Below are 17,205 nucleotides of genomic sequence, written 5' to 3' on the forward strand. Positions count from 1 at the left end.
GTTGTTTTGCCTATAAGACAGACATCACTTTTATGCTGGATAGATGTGCTTTTTTTTTTAAAAAATAGGGCACCTTCTTCTCCTTCAACATTTTGACACTTGTGTAAAGTCTTTACCTGAAAGATTTCAAAGGATTAGTCCATTGTGTCCAAGTACACCTAGTTACCTAGGAAAGATTCAAGCCATAATTTAGTGGTTAACTTCACAGACTAAGGCATTAATCTGGCCAGAAGAATCTGGACGAATTTGGAAACATGGTTGTTTCTGCAGGTACTTCTGAGGAGACCTTAGTCAATCCTGTGGTTGTATTTGGGTGCCTGAATAATGAATAGCCAAGAGGAAGAAAAGCTACACTAGAAGTAGAAGTAAAGACTTCAATGCCGTATTTTATCAATTTCAATTGTTTTCTTAGAGTAGTTCTCTAGGACAGATTGGAAAAAGTCTCAGGAGAAAGTGGTGTTTTAGATCCTTGCCAAGGTGGCATTGAGATTTCATCGCCAGGAGTTTGTTGTTTTTTGTTTTCATTTTTTTATGGCAAGGTACAATTGATATTCTATTTCCTCTTCCAGTAATCCCCCTTATGTGATTTTTCGGAAGAATTTATAGTATGGAGTACCAGAAATATTGGCTAACTAGTTGAGTGATTTTTCTGTGTGGGAAGTCTGTCATCTTTAAACAGATATTTAATCTGTGTAGTGGTGTGTAAGATCTTTAGGTTATCAGTTGAAGGTAGCTGCATCTGAGAGAAACATCTGAGCTGGTGACAAACAAAAATCAAAATGGAAAAAGAGGGTAGGGAATGTAACTATAAAATTCTACAGTATTTTCAATGAAAGACAAATGAAAATTAGGAAGTTATTGCAATCTTCTTTCTAGCCATAGTGTCTGGATGAATTCTAAGATATCTTATTTGATCACATTTTAATAGATTTAGATTTATGTCTGTTCTTATAAGAATACCAGTTCTAAAACAAATTGTAAAGATAAAAGAAAAAAAAAATACCCAAATCTATATGAAGTCCTGTCCTGAGGTAAAAATTTAAAAATAAAACTGGACAAAACAAGAAATGTATAAATATATCCCCAGTTAAGAGACTCCTAGGAAAAGAAAAGTAATCAATGACAATTTATGGGAGACAGAAAAGTAAGGGAAGGGTGTGGAGCAAAGGTAGAGAACCAAGAGGTCAGCAAAGTAGTCTTGGTGGAGCAGAATGCCTAGGAGATGAGGTAAGTGCTTACCCGTCGCTGAAAGGTGGACAAGATTTAAAATTTTATAGTTAAGAAACATGCTGACAATTTAAGTCTTTTGAGTGATGTCAAACAACGAGACTGTGAAAATCAGGTAAGCATGAAAAAATTGAGATAAATTCATTGTAGTTAGAATGGAAACAAATGTTTGCCTCAGAAAGAGAAATATCAAATTTGTACTCTATTTTATATTTTATATAAAATATGTTATATTTTATATAACACGCACTAAATTTACTAATCCAGTTTCACAGCTTTGTTTGTTCCATTTTTGGATGACTCCTAAGTTAACCCCAACTACGGTGCCTCAGTTAACTACCAGTCTGACATCTCCATTTGTGTACTGGAAATTTAAATGTCTCTTAAATTCCAGATATAAAATATTTATCATTTTCCCCCCAAGTTACCTCTCCTAGACTTCATTCTTCTCAAGATAAAACTTGTGTTCTCTTTGACATGTCCCTATCCTTTACCAAGATAGCTAATTAATTGCCAAGTTCTGACAAATATTCTACTCAATGCATCACTTTGCTTCTTTTCTTACTACCACAAGCCAGGATGCCATCACTCCATTCCCACTGATTTTATTAGCCTCTTTGCTCATTGGTCCTCCTCTCATTTTTCTCCCTCCTTTAAACTATCATCATGCAGACTGCAGATTCATCTTCCTACCCTCTGCATGTCCTCGTGTTAGTCATTTCCACTGCATAAAGCAAAAAAAAAACTCTTCTGATTAGCACTGACAGCTTTCTATAGTTTGTATCCCTCTGATCTATTTATCCTTCATAATCTAGTTGTCCTCAATACCCATTGGCATCCTTTATTCACTACTTCAACAAACCCTACCTATAATGTACTAGACCCCACAATATGGCCTGGGTACAAAGCAACAACAGTATCAGCAATAATTAATGACATGGGCCAGACCATAACATGGCCTTGAGTAGAGGTGAAAAGACTACCATTAAAAATACAAAATACTCTCAGTATAGATCCATATTCCGGTTAGCCATGGAAGACCTCAACAAAGAGGAGATAACAGAGTTGAGTAATAAAGTCTTAGTCGGAGCTCACTGCCTAGACTTGAGGCGGACATTTTAGGCAGAAGAACCAGAGTGTGCAAGGACAAGGAGGTGTGAAGGAGTTCGGTTGTCCATGGAACTCTGAGTAGTTTGAAATGGCTGGAACATAGATTAGAAGCAGGTTGGAAAATGAGATGAGATGATGGAGGGGTTGCCTTAAGACAGGGGCACAGTTTATTTACAGAAACATGAAGAAAAAGCAGAGTGTGGGGTACAGGTGAGAAGTTTGTAAATGTGATGATGGAGTTGTAAGTATTCTCTTCTGATGCCTTTAATTTTCTCAGTGGACCAGAAAGTAAGGTTATCAGCTAAGATTGAGGATGGGGTAAAAGGTGCTGGAGGTTTGAGGAAAAAAGAAGTATGAAATAGTTTTCAAAGAGAATGGGAAAAAAATCAACAGAAGATGTATGAAAAACACACACACACACAAACTTGTTCTCCTGAAAGCATCAACTCAGTTTATTTTTATCTGAGATCCAGTACCTCATACATACTGCCCTCGAATGCCACTTCCTTTTTCTTTTTCTTTTTTTTTTAAAGATTTTATTTATTTATTTAAGAGGGAACACGCTAGAGAGACAGAGGGAGAGCATGCAAGCACGAGCAGGGGGGAGAGGCGGAGGGAGACGGAGAGCCAGGGTTTGCTGTGGGGCAGGGAGCCCAATGCAGCGCTCCATCCCAGGACCCGGAATCATGATCTGAAGGCAGATGGTTCACCTACTGAGCCACCCAGCCTTCCTTCAATGCCACTTTTAATCTGAAAACCCTGGTGATAGGCCTGGCTGGATTAAAGTTTTCCAATTTTGCCGTGAAGATAGCATATAGTTTAATAAAAATCTGCATCACCAAGAGTGTTAAACTGCAAATTCTCAGACCCTTTCAGGAATTTGAATTCACTAGATCTGAGGTAGGATACTACAGTCTGGATATGTAGTACGCACTCCCAGGTGATTTTGATAAAGGCTGTCCTCCAATCACACTTGGAGGAGCCTCAGTATTTAAGACAAAATCTCAACACCTTGTTGTTGCCTCTGTATGCGGATTTTCCAGGGAAACAGGAACAGTAAGATATCTCTTTCTCTCTCTATTTCCTTTTCCTCCTCCCCTCTCTCTTTCTCTCCTTTTCTCTCTCAATAGATAGCTAGGGAGCTAGCTAGATAGGCATATAAATATATGGGATATATGTATCTAAGATAGAGAGATTTTATTTTAAGGAATTGCTTCACACAATAGTAAGGTTGATAAAGCTAGAAACTCAGGCAGGATTTCTACCCCCAAGGCAGAATTTTTCTTCTTCTCATGAAAAGCTCAGTTTTAGCTCTTATGTCCTTCACTGATTGGATGAGGCCCATCTACCTATAGAGGGGAATCTTTAAGTCAACTGATTATAAATGTTTATTATAGCTACAGAATACTTTCACAGTAACATGTAGACTTGTGTTTGACCAAACAGCTTGGCACTATAGCCTAGCCAAAGCTGACACTTAAAATTAGCCATTATGCTGTCCAGTTTCATCTTTGGCCAATCCATGACACATAGTTCACTGCAAGAAAACTGAATTTATGGCCATTTTTTTTAGCACTGCTTGTTGTTCCCTCTTCCTATACTGTCTCCTCATGCCTCTTTATCTGTAAAGTTACCCCAAATCCCTATTTCAGTTTAAGCAATACCTATTAGTTGTCTAAATGAAACATGGTGAAAATACCTAATTTACTGTAGGCTGAACACAGCATGCTTCTCTACAATTGATTTTAAACTTCTTTCCTTCTTTCTCTTCCTTCCCCTCCTTCTTCCTTCCTTTCTTCCTTTCTTTTTCTTTCCTTTCCTTTCCTTATATACCTATTGCTACTATGATGCCTAAATTGAGCTTCTGGGGGTAAGCAAGAGTAAAGAAATAAGGATTTAGAATGACTGTGATTTATTTCTGATATACCTTTTATATTTATATCCTTTACTTGCAGACCAGTCACAGCTTCCCGTCCATCTTTTCCACTATGGATGATTGCCCTCATTGTGTTTGGAGTGTTGGCAATCCTGGGAGTAACTATTGGTCTCCTGGTTCATTTTCTGGCAGTAGGTAGGTAATGAATACATTTTTATTTATTTCAGTTTGCTGTCAACTTTATTTCCATTTCTACCAAAGACAAAGAGATAATCTCAAACAATAAATTATCTATCTTCCTTTAAAATGGCCATCAATGACCCAAGATCCTAGAAATACGCATTTACCAAGCATTCTATTGTAGACATCTTTTGAATATACACAAGTAAAGGAATGTATACAATATAGAAACATGAATGCACAGATAGATAACTGACAGGCATAAAAAGTAATACCAAGATGATATTATATGACTTTAGAATTAAAATATTAAGACAAGAAAATCAGCATATACTTATAATTCTCATTTTTCTCCCAACTTCCCAGTGGTTTGTTAGCAATATTCTTTTTATATTGTCAACGTTTATGACACTTCATTCTGGTTTGTAATCATAATTACTAGATGATTTCTAAAGAATACTGTGAAAAGTAAACCTGGGGGGTGGGAGTTTGCAACTTATATTTTGACTTATCTCAAATATTCTCTTATCCAGTTTATTTTTTAACCCTATGGAACACTTATCTTTAGTTTTTAACACAAGTAGCTGGGGTAGCCTTAGGAAAGCACCTTAATTTACAGACTCTGAATCATGATATAGTGATCCTGATTTCCCTCCCATGTTCATCCCAACTTACCTCTAGCAAGTTGCCTCAGCTGGGGGATTAGAACACATACCAAAAAATGGCACATTAGTATGGTTTCACTTTTATTTTCACTGCTGTCATTCTGCAGGGTCAAAATATGGCTCTATGGAAATATTTCTTGTCTTTCTTCTGGACCCTGAAGTCTCATTACTCTAATCATAGAATCATTGAGAACTTTTAGAAAGACCTTCATTTGACCCAACTTGTGAAGAGATGTATCTCTGTTCTGTATCATTCTTCACCCTAGTGTATATTTCACATTTGGGGGAATATTTGCTTCATAGTTTTTAGTCTGGAGTTGTGGTTTTCTTTTGTTTCCTTGGAAATGAGCCCTTTCCCCCTGTCTTTTGGTCTTTTTAAAAACTTAGAAGAAGGAGAATGTAAAAAAAGTGCTTTTACTCTGTCAAATTTAAACAGACATGTTTCCATAATTCATGCTTAAGCTCTGTTACTGCACTCCAGAACACTCCCTGTACAGAAACAAAAACGTGTGTGTGTGTGTGTGTGTGTGTGTGTGTGTATGTGCATGGTGTGTGTAAGTTGTAAGTTGTCTTCACAGAAATAAGTTCTAAGTCATGGAAAAGTCATAAAACAATTCTTTCTTTCTGTCCCTTATCCATCTTTCTCAATTAGTATTGTCATTTGAACCACTTAGAGAAATGGGAATGTTAATTATAAGGTGCAGGTGTGCCTTATGGATATCTCATCCCCAAGGGGTTGTTTTCATTTCACGAGGCACCAACAGAGGACTGGTTTCACAGCGACCTCAGCATAGTGAGCCATCTCTGTGGCCATTAGGATTGCTGCATAGAATTAAATTAATACTTGATTCCTTGTTCTAGGGTGTGGTTTCTTAGTCTTAAATGTCTTAGACGTAAAATTTTAGTTTATCCACTGGCTCTGGGAAAAGTGCCCCGTGCAGTAGTAATAAAAAGTTTGTATTTTGTCAATTTATTAGTTTATATTGAGGAATATTCATGGCAGCCTGATTATCATAATAGGTAGAAATATTTAGGAATCTAAATAAAAAACTGAAGGATGCACTGTGAACACTGAATTATAAAAAAGAAAGTTGAATAATTTCAAGATGTATTTTTTTACTACTTATGGTAAAGTCTAATAACCAACCATTGCAAAGTTTGGTCTCTATAGGAAAAGATCCATGACCCCCAGACAGACTAACTACAATTAACAATGTTGGTTCACAAACTATTATTCATAAACAACCCATTTCCAGCATTTTCTTTAGAATTTTCTGACTTCTTTTTTTTATCACCTTTCTCACTGTAAAATATTTTCACCACATTTATAATAGTTCAGTCATATTTTATTTTAATTATGATGCTTTCCTTTCCTTTCCTGCTTTCAAATAGAAACTGTAGTTAAACAATTAACGTTATCATTTAGTTATATCCTTATTATTACCTCATGTAATGATTTCTTCCATATTGAGCCTGTCTCTTCTATCACATAGTCCTCAAAGGCAATGATCACAGTGCAAAATAGTATCTAGTGTTTGCTATATGTTAGGTGCTATATAACAGCTTAATATCGATCACATATTAGAGGTAAGATGTATCATATACGAAATGGGTTAGTATCTATGAAAATTTGGGAAGGAAATATAAGGATTAGGCGTGGACTTTGTAGTCAAATCAAATTTGATCCTTGGCTCTTAGTAGCCATATGATATTGGCTAAATTTCTGAATATCTCTGAGACCACATTTCTCCTGGGGAAAAAAAGGGTATACTTTATATGTGTTTTATAAAGCATCTTCCCATGGTACATAATAAATGGCAACTATTTTTACACATAGTTTGATGATTATGGGACAGAAATCTCATTTATAGTATATGATCTAATCTGTCCCAATCAAGATATTACTCTTCTTTCTTACTTTTGTCTATATCTTTATCTGCTGCATTATGGGTCAAAATACTTTTCACAATGCCCAGGGTATCTAATCAACTGTGCCAGAAAGATTCACAGGCTTTATCAATGTTGAATATGAGCATGAAATTTACTAGTTGGTATTACTATGTAATCTATATTTGCATTTGAAATCCATTTTACTTAAATAATTCTTTGATCATGTTTTTATCTCACAGAAAACACAATCTACTATTACCAAGGTAGCTTTAAAGTGTTGGATATCCCATATAACGGAAATTACCAAAGAGAGACATCACTGGAGAATAACTATCTTAGCAAAATTCTTGAGACTAAGGTAAATTAGTATTTTCCTATATTGATTTCATTGTTAGTTCTCTGAAATAGAAATATATTATTGGAATTTGATGTTTGACTGTATGTTCTCTTTAACAGATGGTTGATGCGTTTCAAAGTTCTAGCATTTACAGACAATATATCAATTCTCAAGTCATCACACTGGTGTAAGTAACTAATAATAGCAGTTAAAAAAGGGATCAACCCAGTCATACATACATATTTCAAGTACCTCTGTAAAAAGAATTTTGAAATGTTATAGTCATTAGTCAATAAATTACTAATAAACAGTATCACTCTAAGCTTAATGTCAGAATAATTGTTCAGTATAAAACCAAAGCAAAGATTGGGCTATCTAGTTTTATTCATTAGATCTATTGAGAATTTATTATTCATTAAATGCCTCATCACTCAAGTTTCTTAAGTTTTTATGTCCAGCAAATAGCAGATGATCCCTTTGACCAAAGTTTGATGGTCTAACATTTTAGCAGTAGTAATACAGACCCTGTTTTCTCATGTCTTTCTACTTGCAAGTCAGCTAAATACCTTGTGGAACTTACAGGGTAGAAAAGAGTTCTTACAGGGTAGAAAAGAGCATATCTACATCGAGTTTTGATGACAAGGAGGTCCTTCTAGTCTGTAAGTAAAATAGACTATGTGTCCTCTGCATATGGGTTTAGAGTAGCATGGAATAGCAGGGGAGCTCAAGAACTGGAATTAGTCAACCTAAGCCCAGCCTTTGCCACTTAGTAACCCCAGAGCCTTCGGTGAGTTACTATATCGCTTTGAGTCTGCTCACATATCCGTGAAATACTGATAATAGCACCCTTGCTGACTCTCTCACAAAACTGGACTCAGAATCAAAGAAGATATGTATGAAAAGATTTGCAAATAAACACATTTCCAGTGAAGGCAATTTTTTGCTTTTATCTTCAATAATGCCTCCATACTATATGTCTTCCCTTCTTCCCCTGCTCCTGGAACTCATGGGACTCCTGAAATTGCAGGATACATCAAGATCTCAATTAAAATTAACCTTGAGGGTTGATTTTAATATTGGAAAGGGATGGGAGGCTAAAATTGAAGGGCCCAGGTACCTTTCAGAGATAATTGCAACCACTGGAGATTCTGCTTTGTTTTCACATGCATGTAACTTTAGGTATCTATAGGAAGTGGGAGCCCAAAGGAAGTGATGGAGAGGCTGTAGGACAGAGGTTTTCATTTTGGTACACCCTCCTATGATAATCAAACCTGTGTGTGCTAAGTGTTTCCTAGCACTGGTTACTGATTTATATGCCAAAAGATTAGTCATCTGTCAGGAAGAGCCAGAGCATAAAAGTGACACTTCAGATGCTAGCCTCAAAGCTGCTTGACAATTCCTACATGTCCGTTTGTCAGCCTCTTAGGTTGCTCACGCCCTTCCTGAATTCCAAACCAATCTTTCCTGAACACCACAGTCAGGTTTATCTTCCTGAAGCATGGTTTTATTCAACAACTTGTCTTTACTACTACCCCTTGACGAGCATTAAAAGTCCTCCTCCATCTAAGCCCAAACTCCTAGACATTGTTGTCTCCGTGACTGGGTATAAAGAGACAGTACAGTATGAAAATCCTTGGGCGCTTCAGTGGCGCAGTCGTTAAGCGTCAGCCTTCTGCTCAGGGCGTGGTCCCAGCATTCTGGGATGGAGCCCCACATCAGGCTCCTCTGCCAGGAACCTGCTTCTTCCTCTCCCACTCCCCCTGCTTGTGTTCCCTCCCTCGCTGGCTGTCTCTGTCAAATAAATAAATAAAATCTTTAAAAAAAAATTCCTGGGTTATAGAGTCAATTGTCCTGAATCTGGTCTGAGTTTAGCAGCTGTGTAATCTTAAACGGATTAGGTAGCCTCCCAGAGCTTCCATTTTTCCCTGTCTATAAAATGAAGATAATAACACCTATGTTGCAGGGTTGTTATGAAGTTTAAGTGTGATAATAAATGTGAAAATACAGCAGATGTCCAGAACACAGCGGATGCCCCGTAAATGCTAATTATTGCTCTTCAGTTATTCTGGAGTAGTACTCTTCCTTTTCTCTGCCTGATGAAATTTTTTGCTTGATAATGAAGTCGTGATAAAAATACTTTAAGGTCCAGTGTACATGTCACCTCTTGCATGAAAATTTCTCTGCTTCTTTAAGTAAAAAATGACTTACCCTTCTTCTATTTGCAGATAAGATAAAATAAATATCATCACTTCTGCCTAATTTATTGTAGTAATTTGTATACATGTCTTATCTCCTAGAAATCTCAAATTCCTGGAGGGTAGGAACCATGTGTTAGTCACCCTTGCATCACCTAGTAGCACCTATTCCAGCCACTTGTTTATAGCAGTTGCTCAATGAATGACTGGTGAACACATGAATAAGTGAGCCCAGTTCTTACATGGTACTTCTTTTCTTAAAAAAATATTTATTTATTTATTTATTTACTTATTTACTTACTTATTTACTCATTTTAGAGAGAGAGAGAGAGAGAGCATGAGTGGAAGGGACAGAGGGAGAAGGAGAGAGAATCCCAAGCCTCAGACACCGCACAAAGCACAGAGCCTGATGCAGGGCTCGATCCCTCTTATGTGGCACTTCTACCCTGTGCTTCAGGCCTTTCCTATTTTTCAGATTTATAGAAATACCTGTCCTCTAAGATGAATACTATAGCTGCATGCTTACTGTCACCAAATAAATGTAAGCAGATGGATGCTCCTGTGATTAACCAGAAGTGAAATTACTACACAAACCCACAAAAGTCAGAAGAAATAAAAATATGAAAGATCAGGGAATGAGGAAGGAAATGCTATTTTTTAGCAACATATGAAATATGTTTATCTTGTAGAAACATATTTATCTCTTTTCCAGCCCTCATAACAACAATGTCACTGCACATATATGGCTAGTATTCAAGGCTTCCAGATCAATGAAGGAAAACACAAGAAGAAGAATTGAAAGCATCTTACGTCAGATGCTGAGGAACCATACAGGCTCTCTGACTACAGATCCTAATTCTCTTAGGCTCACGGGTAAGCTTATGTATTAAATAGGAGCAGTGTTACTCTCATCTTTTTATTTCTGACATATATCACAAGTATCATGCACAAAGCTGATACTCAGTTTTTTAAATGAATATGTCATTATTTTATATCAGAGTAAGAATTTATGTTCTTTATTATTGAGAACATAATAATCAAATCATAATGCAATAACTGAAAGCAGTTCTGGGGGAAAACTGCTTCTCATTATAAAGCAAATAGTAAAATTTTGAACAGCCTTAAAAGTAATGGTGTGTGTTGTGTATTTTTTCATGAACTCCTATAACATTCAAAAATAGCATGCAATCTGCCGTTACAAGACAGGTCACTTTTTAAAAGTTATTTTTGTGTACTGACAGGAATCAGCTTCACTTGCGAGTCTTCCTGTTCTTCTAAGAAAAGATACTGGTAATTTTCCACCTAAGATGATAAAGAATACAGTTCCAATTAAATAAAAAAGAAGTCTCTCATGTGGAACTATGGAGGCGGTATTTCCATGTCATACTTTCACATATAGTAAAAGAGCAATTCAAATAAGTCAATATTCTCTCCTTTTTACTGACATTTTATCCTGAGATTCAAAATTATTTCTGGACCCTCCTGCTCTGCTGAATCTAGCATCTTACTTCATTGTACCCAGGGTCAATGGATTAATGCTAGGTATTATATTGACCATGAGCTTTTTGTTCTATTTCAGAAATCAGTAAGGTTGATGCCGAAAAGATTATCAACAACCGTAAGTTCAGATACTTCTTAATTAAATGTGCGAGATGATCTGAGACATAGCGGTCAAGATTTGTTGCTGTTAGTTAGGCACAATTCTAATTAGGTACTTTACATACAAATCATTTAATCCTCACAACTTTCGTAAAGATAGATATCATTATTATCATCCCATTTGAGAGATGGGGAAACTGAAGCACAAAGAAGTGAAATAATCTACCCAAGTTGATCCAGCTTGTGAACGGTATGGTCAGAATTCAAACCAGGGCTGCAGAGCCCATGGACTTAACCGTGGCTTTATCTGCCTCCCACAGTTCTCATATTCTCCAAGTGCTGAAGAATCTTGGCGGTACTGTGCTGGGTATGGAAGTGATCCAGGGGCTGCTAGTGATTCCTGTGCAAATTACAACCTGTCCCCTTCAGTGCAAGATATTGTCAGATAGAACCACACAAGAATAACCCAGCTCACTCTCTGCTTTATAATCAAATAAACATTACCTTCCTACTCTCAATGGAACAAAACTGACTCTGACAGGCTGTGGGACACGAGCAAGGATGTCAGCTACGTATGATAGAATCAGAGGAGGTTCCAATGCTCAGAAAGGAGAATGGCCATGGCAAGCAACGCTCAAAAAGAATGGCCAACACCACTGTGGGGCATCTTTGATCAGTGAAAGATACCTGGTGACTGCAGCTCACTGCTTTCAAAGGTAAGTTCATCATGTTGCCCAAGGCTAGGGAAACCAAAGACCCTGGACAGTTCCAGTTCTCACCTGTTTTCCCAGCTTCATTACCAGTAGCACTCTCATCACGAGTGTCCTGGTTTGGAAGACAAATTATATAGGAAGGCAATCTAAAATTGTTCTGCATCACCTATAAGAATGCAAAGAGTCATTCATTCTTGATACTACATTTTTGTCTCACATGATTCTTACTTCTCATAACTTTATACTCCAGATATCCCTAACTACTCATAGTTGCTAAAACACATCACCCCGTTTCGTACCTCCCTTCCCCTCTGCACCTCCCTGTCCCCTTCTCTTTATCTTTTAGGCAACTATGCCTCACCTCTACAATCTTACCCAAAATGCTACTTTCCCTAAGAAATCTCTTCCCTGGGGCATGCAGATTTAAGTCCACCTGCCTTGTTGTCCCACTAATTCTATGCAAAGCACTTAAGCAATTATAACTGTCTGTGTTTATGCCCATCTTTCATTAGATTTAAGTCTCTTGAAGGTATAGCTATTAATTTTTATTTCTATGTTCCCATTGCTTTACATAATGTATGGTATAGGGACTCAAACAAGATTTTTTATTTTTTTTAAAAGATTTTATTTGTTTTTTTGACAGAGAGAGAGAGACAGCCAGCGAGAGAGGGAACACAAGCAGGGGGAGTGGGACAGGAAGAAGCAGGCTCCCAGCAGAGGAGACTGATGTGGGGCTCGATCCCAGGACTCCGGGATCACGCCCTGAGCTGAAGGCAGACGCTTAACGACTGAGCCACCCAGGCACCCCTCAAACAAGATTTTTTAAATGAATTTTAAAAATCAGACTATCACTACTACTGAGCTATACAGCAAAGGAATATTAATGTCATGAAAAGAGTACAGTTGGTGCAGGCTGTATTTCTATTGTTTTGAAATAAATACAAAATACATAATTTTTGTTTCTTTAGGACAAACAATCCAAAAAACTATACTGTCAGCTTTGGCACCACAGTAAATCCCCCCTATATGCAACGTTATGTTCAACAAATTATTATTCATGAAGACTACATCCAGGGTGAACATCATGATGATATTGCGGTTATAAAGCTCACTGAAAAAGTCTTATTTCAGAATGATGTACATCGAGTTTGTCTTCCTGAAGCCACACAGGTTTTTCCACCAGGTGAAGGAGTTGTTGTTACAGGATGGGGAGCATTTTCATATAATGGTAAGTTCAGTGAAGGCTTAACATAGAATTTGAGTACAAAAGCAGCAAGAAAAAATGGTGACCTAGGTGCAAAGACGTCATTTACTTCAGGATGCCTAGTTCTCCCAGGCAACGTCTCAGGAGACGATGCATATGGAGTTATGGCTTTGCAAATCCTTGGTTTGGAATGTTCTGTGGAGACAAATTGGTTGTACAAACTCCCCAACCTGGAATAACTAATTGAGAAAGTTCTGGTTCAAAGATGTAAAAAGAGAGAAAAGGGCATAGAAAGGCAGCTTTTAAAAGATTTCAAATTATTCTTTGAAGTTTTTTGTTTCATTGATTTGAGTGAGAGAACTGAGTGGGCTTTTTAATCTTAAGAATAGGCAAGAGTCAAATGTAGGTTTTATGTACAGAGGACAAAACAATGTTTCCATCCTGCTCTGTTTCAGAGCAGCTCTTTTACTGGTAATGTTTACTTCCTTTAGGGAAATACCCAGACGTACTTCAGAAGGCACCTGTCAAGATTATTGACACAAACACTTGTAATGCTAGGGAAGGATATGATGGTTTGGTATCAGACACAATGCTATGTGCTGGGTACTTGGAAGGAAATATAGATGCCTGCCAGGTAAGTCTGGACACTAGTCATATTGACCGCATAGTGTATAAATAACTGCTGTTATTTTATGAAAATCATCAATATGGACACAATTCTATGCTTCAGTTATTTTTCACTTTGACAAGTCCGTTAAACTGCCTCCAGCTTTGGTGCTAAAGTAATTCTCCGCTACGTGCAACATATGTCTATAAGTGTTTAACGAACACTTAAGTTGGACTTACTCTGAGCCACGCACTGATTGAAGTCTTTTACAAACAATTAATTTAATCCTCATCACAGCCTTGTGATGTAGATACTCTCGTTATCATTTTACAGATGAGAAAACTGAGTCAGAGGAAGGTCAAGTGATTTGCACGAGAGCCGTAGCTAGTGAGCGGAAGAGCTGGCACACAAACAAGGTAGTCTAGCATTACAGTCTGTAATCTGAACCATATTTAGTAAAGGACCAGTCTCAAAGAATTTTCACCACTTCCAGCCATTTCTCTTACCTTCTTAGCCTCCTCATGGCTAGGTTCTGGCTACTTTTCTCAGATATGAAGCCTTGTTCTCTATCTAAGTACATCTATAATATTTGTTTCCCAAAAGCTTTCTCATAGAACTAGACCTTGTATCTTATCAGTTCATGCCTTCAAGGTTCAAGTCAACACCAAAGAGCCCCAGAGAATATATTCCAGCCAAAGGTGGGGTTAAGGATGATACAGGGATTTACACCATACATTTTCCTATAGTTTGTATGAAGCATGAATCACAAACTTCATCTGGGCTTATCACTTAGTAAAGTATCTGAAAGTTAATTCTCATAATGACTAATATTCTTTGTTTTATTTAGGGTGACTCTGGAGGACCACTAGTTCATCCCAATTCTCGAAATATTTGGTACCTTGTTGGAATAGTGAGCTGGGGAGAAAAATGTGGTGAAGTCAATAAGCCAGGTGTCTATATGCGAGTGACTGCCTACCGCAACTGGATTGCCTCCCAGACTGGTATCTAAGAGAAAACCATCTTGTAGCAACTCTCTGAAGTCATTTTTACCTAAGGTTACTCCCAACCTTATTTAGCATGCATTTAAAATTAGCGTGTACAACGGCTGTTTTGAATGAACTGTGGTCCTGAGGGAATATTTATGAACTTTAATTTTAAGCAGACTTACGAAACAACAAGTCTCACGTTAAGTCAAAAAGGCCTAAGCAAAGAAAGCGCTCCTATCAAAATAGGACCATTACTATTTCTCTATTGCATGAACCCATATCATGGCTGTCTTACCATAGTATACTTTTGGTTTTAGTCATTCAGACTTCCTGGAATTGTGAAGTATGTCCTTTTCCATTGCAAGTTACCTGGCAGCGCTGTGAGAAACTGGAACCATCGCTTTCTGAGGGTTGGGTTGGAACATGCTCTATCTGCTTTCATTCATAGCATTTGAGGAAAGGGTATGGTTGTAAACCGACTCTGGACAGAATTAGGCACTGAATTAGAGTCTCTTATTTGTACGAGGATCTTGGTCAACTCTTGAAATCATCGTGAAGTAATTTCACCATCAGCAAAACACAGCAAAAAACATTTTACACCTACAGAAACCAGGTACATTAATTCTTCAGTGTTGATACAGGTTTTTGTGGAAATCCTTCACTTGTAACACATATAAAAAGTAGCTATGAACCATGAAGATGTCATAGGTATTTTAATTAAAACAAATTTGAAAGCACGCTGTCTTTGTACAATGACAAATTTTTTTCTTTTTATGTGTGTGTGGTTTTCTTGTTTTATTTTGTGCTTTTTTTTTTTTTCTTAATGGTCTTTTGCAGGTGGCTTTTTCTCTTTTTCTGTTATGGTTTCCACTTGGTCCATGGGTTGAGAGAAGGCAAAAGGTAGTTAAAAAGCTACCTTCAGGCTGGAGAGAGGCTCTGGCAGGCCAACGGGGGATGCAGCGGGTAGGTCCCTCATAACTAGAAGCAGGAGGTTCCCAGGCCCTCCTGAGGATGAGGCTAGCCCAACCAGGGTTGAGGCCTGCCAGCCCGAGAAGTTTCGTCAGGTGGTCGCTCGTCTTCTGGATGAGGAGAAGCAAAGTAAAGGCAGTTGTTTTATATACAGTTTTATTGACTATTTTAAAAAAATCAAGTACTGCCAATTAGCATCATGTCCACTTATACTCTGTTTAAAACAGATAAATTTGTGGATTTTTAAGTGATAGAGTAATGTGGCTAGTCTACTGTGCTAGCTTTGCCAAGTCCATATCCTGGATCCCAGATTATATCAGTGGTTCTCAAACTTTGAGCTCTTAGGATCCCTTTACAGTCTTCAAAATTACTGAGACCCTCAAAGAGTCTTTGTTTATTTTTAGCCTGTATCTATTCATATTAACCATACTAAGAACTAAACTGAAAACTAAAATATTTAATCCACTAAGAATGACAGCATTACATTCATTACATGTTAACATAAGTCACAGAATTTTTATTAAAAAATAGTAATATTTTCCAATGGAAAAAATGATAAATATGACATTTTCTTTAATATCTGGCTTAATGGAAGATGGCCGGTTTCTCATCTCTGCTTCTTCATTCAATCTGTTTTTTTTTTTTTTTGGTTGAAGTATATGAAAAAATCTAGCGTTACACGAGTGTGTAGTTGAGAAAGGGAAGAGAATGTTAATAGTGTTTTCAGATATTTGTAGATATTCTCCTATGAAAATACACCAAAACTCAACAAGTGCTAGTTTCTTCCATGTGGACTTTAGTCAGATTGATGAGGGAACAGAAGGCAAGCTGAGGACAAGGTGGAAGCTGACACCCCACAACCCTCCCCCAAGATGGGGATATATATGACATTCCTCAGGCACTCCTGGCTGCCCTAAAGTTAAGGAAATGAAAAACAAATAATTAACTTATAGAGATCACAATCCTGCAAGACTTGAGTCTCCCTCAGTTTACGAATGTTTTAGCAATCTACAAGAACAAAGCATTTCTATCAATGACCTAGCTTCCAGAAGGAGATGTAGATACAATTAAATGTCCTTATAATCTGTAGCCCATTGACAGATACTTGGAGTGGGCAGAGTGTATTGTTCCTCCTGAAAACTCCCAACTATCTTCATGCTAATGCCTTGTCGGAGGGAAAAACAACCTTAACTTGGCAATGGCAAGGCCTCCTGTATCTTATAGGTCCTCTTTAGCATATGAAAGTTCTTTTGAAAACCTCCCTTTTCCCCTACCTCACCCAACCACATAGTATATAATCAGCAACTCCTCATACCACAGTGCGGCAGCTCTTTCTGCCCAGGGGTCCGGTCCCTGTCCTTCAATAAAACCACCTTTTTGCACCAAAGACATCTCAAGAATTCTTTTTTTGGCCATAGGCTCCAGACCTCACCCCACCAAACATCACCTATATTACAAAACCACATTAAGATCAATGAACTTTTTATGCTCTGTTATATTAAAAACCATTAGTATGTCTTGAATTTTCAATGAATCTTTTATCTGTGCATGGTTTTTTAACAGTATTTATTGGCCATTTTGAGTTATGCAGATGTTCCAAATGTTGACACTTCTAATTAATAAGTATAAAAATTACCATATTCATTA

General features: G+C 37.4%; 1 protein-coding gene across 1 annotated transcript; it reads left to right on the top strand.

Moving 5' to 3' along the window:
- Positions 1-1,313: 1,313 nt before the first annotated feature.
- Positions 1,314-16,038, top strand: LOC103679189 (transmembrane protease serine 11B-like protein). Its single transcript, XM_008708708.2, has 10 exons — positions 1,314-1,342; positions 4,293-4,408; positions 7,188-7,306; positions 7,405-7,472; positions 10,193-10,353; positions 11,060-11,098; positions 11,621-11,795; positions 12,761-13,020; positions 13,488-13,630; positions 14,451-16,038. Exons 1-10 carry the CDS (start codon positions 1,314-1,316, stop codon positions 14,610-14,612), a joined length of 1,272 nt encoding a protein of 423 aa, XP_008706930.1. The 3' UTR covers positions 14,613-16,038.
- The last annotated feature ends 1,167 nt before the right edge of the window (positions 16,039-17,205 follow it).

This window comes from Ursus maritimus, unplaced genomic scaffold, assembly GCF_017311325.1.
Source record: "Ursus maritimus isolate PB19 unplaced genomic scaffold, ASM1731132v1 scaffold_8, whole genome shotgun sequence".
Lineage (NCBI taxonomy): Eukaryota > Metazoa > Chordata > Mammalia > Carnivora > Ursidae > Ursus > Ursus maritimus.